Source organism: Sardina pilchardus, chromosome 11 (assembly GCF_963854185.1).
Source record: "Sardina pilchardus chromosome 11, fSarPil1.1, whole genome shotgun sequence".
Lineage (NCBI taxonomy): Eukaryota > Metazoa > Chordata > Actinopteri > Clupeiformes > Clupeidae > Sardina > Sardina pilchardus.
This window is the reverse complement of record NC_085004.1, coordinates 14,061,599-14,069,098: the sequence shown is the minus strand read 5'-3', so window position 1 is coordinate 14,069,098 and position 7,500 is coordinate 14,061,599. Positions and strand designations below refer to the sequence as shown.

The 7,500-nt window shown below is 47.8% G+C and overlaps 1 protein-coding gene across 1 annotated transcript in view; it reads right to left on the bottom strand.

Annotated features, from left to right (window-relative positions):
• adamtsl3 (ADAMTS-like 3) overlaps nt 1-7,500 on the bottom strand; it is a 113,051-nt gene that overhangs the window by 56,821 nt on the left and 48,730 nt on the right. Inside the window, exon 4 of the mRNA XM_062549954.1 lies at nt 4,006-4,133. Coding sequence (XP_062405938.1) covers nt 4,006-4,133 — 128 coding nt within the window. The remainder of the gene's footprint in view (nt 1-4,005; nt 4,134-7,500) is intronic.

Here is a 7,500-nt window from a genome sequence, read left to right as displayed (position 1 = left end):
AAAAATGGTGTCAGTGTTCGCAAAGCCTCAAAGCAAAGCAAGTTTCTCCTGAGTGTCTTTTCATCAGATTTCACTCACCGGACCCCATTTATCAGGTTAACACATCACTGGGGCTCAGACATTGGAAGCGCTACCCGTTCCATAAACTGTCAGCGCCCGGGCCTCTCCTGCTACCCACTGCAGTTAGACTGTGTGAAATGTGGTCTGCAACATCTATTCACAGCAAGATGCCTACCAACCGACGCTTGGTAATAATAATAAGCAGAACCACAAGGGAGGAGCAGGTACTATTGTGGAGCCGTGTGGAGCTAAACCCCATGCTATGTGTCCCAGAACAAAACATCCCTCTGAGCACACACACACACATGCACACGGGTGTGTTGGAAGCCATACTCGGACCAGGACTCAGTAATCGTTCAGCAATCCAGCTAAGGAAAACAACCGCACGCAGCCGCGCTAGCCGCTCAACCGTTGTGGAGTAAATACGTGAGTTTTGTCTTCGATGACGCAACGGGAAGAGGGGGACTACACTAATGCCATTCAGCTGCCTCCAAAGTCCAAACAAGCTCTGTGACAATGTAGGAATGCTTCCCAATAAATGAGGCAATTAATGGCTTCGACATCCATAAATCATTCAAACACATGGCGAGCCACCCCCACCACTACGGAGCTTAAAGAAAACTATGATTTCAGGGGTCTTAGAAAATGTCTAAAGGCTTTCTTGGGTGTTTTTCTTCTCCTCGGGTCTCGCCGTTGTGTGTATACATCGTAAAAACCGATGGGCGCCCCCCGGAGGGCGAGGCAAGACGGAGCAAATAGGTTTCGCAACGACAAAAATATTATCCTATCTCATCCTATGGGGACGCGCGCACGGGCCGTTTGCGACCGCAGCGACTATCTAGCGTGCGCGTTTTATAGGCGAGCGGCTCCGTTCTTGGCCGCGGCCTCTGACAGATATAGTGATCCCTCCTCGCCGTATGTAGCTGGAGTGGGGGGATCGGAGCGCTTCCAAGTAGCTGCTGTGAGGGACATGATGTGGAGCAGTAACCAGATCACAGGGCGCTGGGCACTCCGGACACTGGCTCCAAGAGCAACACTCGGCCAAGACATACTCTGAATTCCCCCTTCCTGTTGTGACTAGAGCTTGTGTAAGGGTTACGCGCTTTTTTTTTTTTTTTTTTGGTTCGTTCTTTCTCAAAAGATTAGGATGGGCTTAAAGGGCTCCTTCTATCTCGCTGCTACCCCTGCTCTCCTGAAGATTAGCAGATGGTTTTCAGTGTAGGCTAAATCCCAGCACCTGTCTTCGCAACAGCTCAGTGAACATGAGCAGGTGTCTTGGCTGGAGCTGAGAGAAGCTGCATGACTGTGCGCTATGAATCACGGTGGACCTTTTTGGCTTGACAATCTCATAATCAACCGCAGAATCACTTCCAGATCTCCCCATAATCAGGGGAGGGCAATCAACAACTTACAATTTGACCGAGTACACAGACAGGCCTCGAAGTGCTGCCCGTCTATGGGAAACAAGCAGAGATAGAAAGTGACTGTTGCTCCCATTCATCCTTCGACATTCACATGCAGGAAATTAGAAAAATGTCTTCATACCACAGCAATAATGATAATCTTATCCCAAGGCTACTTTATCACTACTTGATACTTACAATAATCATTGTTGCAAAAAACATTAGACATAAAAACTGACACGATACAGCTGATAGCTACTAAGTACAGGAGTGATAAATCTGGTGCAGCGAGCTCTTATCTAATGTGCTTTTAAGTGGGCAGGGAGGCCCGCTGTGTGCTTTGCGCAGGCACATCTGTAACTGGTAAAGAAACCTGAGCCCCCCGCTGTGCACACGTCTTCACGCACAGGAAGCATTCAATTGGAAAACAACGATTCCAATTTGACAGGGGCCGAGCCGTAAAAGACGCTCCTAATGGGACTCCGACGGTCGGCGGAGCCAGTACCGCCAACCCCCCGGATTGGGGTTCCGAGCCGTAGCTGGGTGCAGCGGAGGGCTACCAGGCGGCACAATTAGCCCTGGCTAAGCTGCGCCACTCTCTTTATGTGCGTTTTTATATTTGCCCAATAAAAAGCTCATTACCGCAGGCCTGGCGATCGGCCTGAGCCTTCCACCGACGTTATCAGCTGATGCACGGAGCATGTTATTTTCAGCAGTGGAAAAGGCCGTAAAAAAAGCCGTGCCAAAGGAGAACGAACGCCAACAGAGTACAGGGGATGTGAAACTATACATGTATGGCACCAGCTTCCATTGTTGAAAAAGATAGTGCTGCAGACACACAGTGTGCGATCCAGACACACAGTGGAATAAATGGAAGTGGCGCAGAAGCCAGACTCTGGACGATTAGCAGATGATCTGATTTATTCGCCCGCGAGTTCACATGTTTCTGCGAGGCGCTCCAGACAGTGTGGGATGTTAGTCTGACCTTGAGATCCTTCTTTGTTTTAATTTTCCGCCTCACTGTCCTCATTTCGGACTACAAGATTCCTCAACAAGGTGTGCCTGCAAGCACGATGCTGTCCCCATGGCACATAAATAATCTCGGTTAACACACTTAATGCTGGTAAGCATTCGGTGACTGGAACCACTTAACATCTTATTGAGTTTCCCCCCGAAATATACAATTACATGTACACAACGCGTATTTACTGTGGAATGAACCACTTCCTCTATCTCTTAACTCATTATCCGATCTGCATGATGTAGCCAGATCCGTTTTCGACATGGCCTCCGCAACTCCCTCGGGAATACTAAGGAAGGTCCATGACTTATTTTCCATGATGTCTCCCTAATGGAAATGTTTTTTCCCAAATGGTGGATTTGACATAAAACAGGGAGGTGCTTCTCCACATAAGAACGCATGCCAGGGACAACATCAGAATATTATGAGACACTGAGCGCCGAGTGATGGATATCTGTAAGCGTACGTATGATTATGGCAATCATGGCTAGGAGGAACGACATCGATCAACTGAAAAGAAAACAGTAACATCAGTTATCCTACAGTGCACGCTTCATAATCGGCAACATACCGAGGGAAAATCAAATTTAACATTAAGTTCTGTCTGATTGCAGAACAAAAATTATAGGCATTTCAATATCTTACAATGGACTTGTGCAGAGGGGACATTCGTATATTTCATGTTTGATTAATTTATGGGAATAAATTCAACCATGCTGAAAAAATGATTGAATCTGCTGTTTCTGTGCCATCGGCATTTCTGACTTTTCAGGTCATTAATTTTATGAGAACTTCTCCTATGTTACTTCAGTGTCCTTGGTTAACAAGTCACTTGACTGTTGTATTCATTTCTGTGTGACATTGGAGAAATGATTGTTCATCAGAGGGGACTGCACAAAACATTGAAGGCCAATCTCCATGCCTTTCATTTTTCAGATTTATTAAATGTTTGCACCCAACCAATATATTGAAGTCTCTTTTCAATGACCTGGAGTTTGCTCAAGGTCTTGGACACAGCTGTGTAGTTATGTTGCGCTTGTGAGTGAGTGTCTTTGTGCATGCGTGTGTGTGTGTGTGTGTGTATGTGTGTGCCTTTGAGTATGTGTGTGTGTAGAGAGAGAGTAAAGAGAGAGAGAGAGAGCAATAAAGAACATTAGAGTGTGTGTGTGTGTGTGTGTGTTTGTGTGTATAAGAGAAAAAGAGATAGAGAGTGTGGTATGCGTGTGTGTCCATGTGTGTGTGAGAGAGAAATAATGTGCTAGAGAGAGAGAAAGAGAGAGTGAGTGTTAGTGTGAGTCTGTGTATATGTGTGTGTGTGTGTGTGTGTGTGTGTGCGTGTGTGCCTTTGAGTATGTTTGTGTGTAGAGAGAGAGTAAAGAGAGAGAGAGAGCAATAAAGAACAGTAAAGAGAGAGAAAGAGAGAGTGAGTGTGAGTCTGTGTATATATATATGTGTGTGTGTGTCCGTGCATCTGCAGAGAGGGATCGGCATGTTGATGAGGCAGCCGGCGCGTGACCTGACCCTCCGTTCAGACATCTGCGTAGCGAGTAGGAGGCCCCGCCTCCGCAGGTGCGCGAGCACTCGCTCCAGGTGCCCCAGGCGTCCCAGCCAGCATCCCTGTCCTCGTCTGACCGCGTGGTCCTGGAGGCCTGGAAGGGACACACAGAGCGGGGAGAGAGGCCCATGAACATCATCATCTTCACTTAGCTCACCGCATCCTTCCTCTCTCTCTCACTCTCTCTCTCTCTCTCTCTCTCTCTCTCTCCCTCATCCCAACGTGACATCACTTTTCAGCTATGATGAAAACAATGTGCTCTTTACGGCATGTGCGTGAAACGCTCGGCCAATGCTCTTTGGAAATAAGGGGCGCAGAGACGCGGGATCTGTCGTCCGCCACGCGATGATGACATTGGAAAAGTCCAAGGTTTGTTGAATCGAATTAAAAGCAGCGCCTCGCCGTTTAATCTCTGAACATCAACATATAAAAAGTTAATAAGTGTATAAAACTGCCTGAGAGGAATTTGAAACAATCTTCTGTACAGTGTCTTTACTCTGGATCTACGCTATATTGAATATCTGGCACTAATATTGCATAGAGAAATAGAAGAGAGGAGATTTATTTTCATGTAAAAGGGCGAAGAGTTGATAAGTCAAAGGAGCGGGAGGTCGCCTTGCGCATCAATATCACAAGTAATGTTTAGCTTGCTGTGATCTGGTTCATGGCTAAAAATAATTTGGTATGTTGTATTTAGGTTTTAGTGTGTGTTGGCAGGACTTCACTCTTTTAATGGAGACATATTTTCCCTTCAGTAGGGGTTCAACATTCTGTGGTACTGAAAATACATTTCGAGGCGGTAACAAATTCTTCCTTTTAAATACTCTTTAAATGTAAAGCAAGATATCATTCTAAATCAGTGAAAAAGGCACTGAGGTTGTGCAAGTGCTCTCTGGAGAAACACCCAAAAATGACATACATATGTTTCATTAGCACAGAAGTCCCTTTTGAAAACTTTTGATAAGGCATTGATTACCTTGGCAAGGCTCCCTGATTTTAATGCACAACATATCTGATTTTCTGACAGATTCAATTCCATTCTGGGCCATCGGGAAACAATGCTGGAACGAAAATGAAGACAATGTTCACCTTTCAGACAGGATGTGCGTTTTTAGTGTGCAAACAGGCATTTCTCTGTGCATTGGAGTAATGACAGTCGCTTTCAAAGCCGGGTCAATGTGGCAAAGGAGAGCTTTAGTCTTTTCTCCGCATCCGCATAGTCTGGCAGAGATGACTGCATCCTCGGTATGAGAAACAGGCCATTTCCCAAGGAATACTGGCAACGTTAGACACCATTTATCGTCAAAGGTTTTGGCTTGTGTGTGTGACAAGTAGGGAAAAAGTGATCCTATTGTAAACACACAGAAAAGGCACACATACACCACCGCTACCCCCTCCCCCCTTCAGAAAACGTCTGATTCATGTCACTTTTTAAAAGTTTCCTGCGTCCAAACAGGCCGCCAGACATATTGGATTCGCAACAAAAAAAAAATCTAATTAGTCCACTAAATGGGCTTCATGGCAAGCAAGACCCATCATTCCAGGGACAGACACAAGTCGTTTTAATGTAGCTATCAGCGTCTTAGTCTCCGTTAGGGGAAAAAAACCTCCTCTGGTGTTAACACCTATGCCCCAGTGCCAGCCATCCACACTGCAGCGCTGACATGCGGAGCAGGTTCAGAGAGAGAGAGAGAGAGAGAGAGGAGGCCAGAAGTATGTGTGCTAAACTCCACACATAAAAGATAAGGTTCTGGGTGCGTAAACTAGGAAAGAGAGAGTGAGCATGGAGCCCTGAAGCCCATCCATTATGCAGAGGTGCAGTAGCGTAGTAGTAGACTCTTTGTTGGAGTCTTCTCACCAAATGCAAAGCAGCAGGGGGGGTGGAGAGGTGAGGGAAGCCCGGAAAAGGCCCCTTGGATGAACCGCGCCGCACCAGGTTGAGCCCCCCGAGCTAATTGGAACACACTCGCCAGGTTTTTTTTTGACTTTTCCGACTGCAGCGGCGTATCAGGAATACCAATCAGATGGTGATATGAAGCACTACACTGTTCAGGCCACTTACAAGTCAATCCATAACAGAGGGGGGTGGGGGGGTTTGGTGTGTGTGTGTGCGTGTGTGTGTGTGTGTGTGTGTGTGTGTGTGTGTGTGTGTGTGTGGGTGGGGGGGGGGGGTTATGGGGGGGTGTTTCTCAGCCACTTTGCGCCTTCTGTACTTCGGGGGCCTCGCTGGCTTTATCTTTCCCAGGTTCTGCATATCTTCGAGCAGAACAGTCAGGCGCGAGAAACGAGGCTTTCCTGGCGCCCGCTCCCCCCAAAATAGGAAAGTTGGCCAGGCTTTTACGTGTGATGTCAGCAGTCCCCGAGATGCCAGGGAGAAAGTCGGATGCTCTAGTACGCTCTATTACAGAGTACAGAGAGAGAGAGACATGGCACGGAGAGATGAAAGAATCAAACGGACAGAGAGAGCAAAAAAACGAAAAGAAAGAAAAAGAAAGTGAGTGATGGGAATGGAGTAGGATTGAAAGAAGAAACGTTTTTTCTTTTTCTTAAAAAAGCTGCGTTTCTCTCTGTATGTCTGTGAATGGAAATCGATTTACTTTCAATTGTACAGTCTGTTATTCCTGGACGCCGCTGGTGGACGGAGGCATTTCTTGCGGCCTCATCCAAATTGCTTGCACACAGGAAAAACACTAATTCCTCTGACAGCATTATTTATGCTTGGTCACCAACATTAACATTAGCCTGCGCTCCCTCCGCGCACTCGCCTCCACTCTGTTTAATGCGGCCGCGGGAGCCTTCGGAAACCCCTGACCTTGAGCAGAACCGAGGAGGGGAGTGTTGCACAAAAACGTTCTCCACAACGCCCCCCCCCCCACCCGTCTTCGCTCGCTCCTCGCTCCGCTCCCGGTACGTGGATGGAAGCCTGCGCTCCGGCGCGCCGGTGGGAGAGGTGGAGGCGCAGCCCTGCTCACACATGGCTGAGCTTCACTCGGCCGATGAAAACGAACGGGATCGACCTCAATTTCGTCTCTCTCTCTCTCTCTCTCTCTCTCTCTCTCTCTCTCTCTCTCTCTCTCTCTCTCTCTTGCTCTCTCTATCTCTCTCTCCCTCTCTCTCTCCCTCTCTCTCTCTCTCTCTCTCTCTCTCGATTTGGCACTCGATCTCGAACTCCGACTCTCGGGGTCCCGGCATCGGGGAGGAGCGAAATCAGTTGCCCCGAAATCAGCTGAGCCTGACAGTAAGCAATAACCACACACCAGGGTAGACGGCGGCCCGTCCAATGGTTTTTGGCCGGAGCCTTTATGTACATTCTCCCATCGAGAGTGCCGTGCGAGGTGAAGGAGTCAGCTGCGTGCCCATAGACGAGTCAGCGTCGGAGCCCGTAAAAACATAATTACATGCCCTGCGTGGAGAACTCACTCAGCAGTCGTACCTACTGCCGCACACACATCACACACACA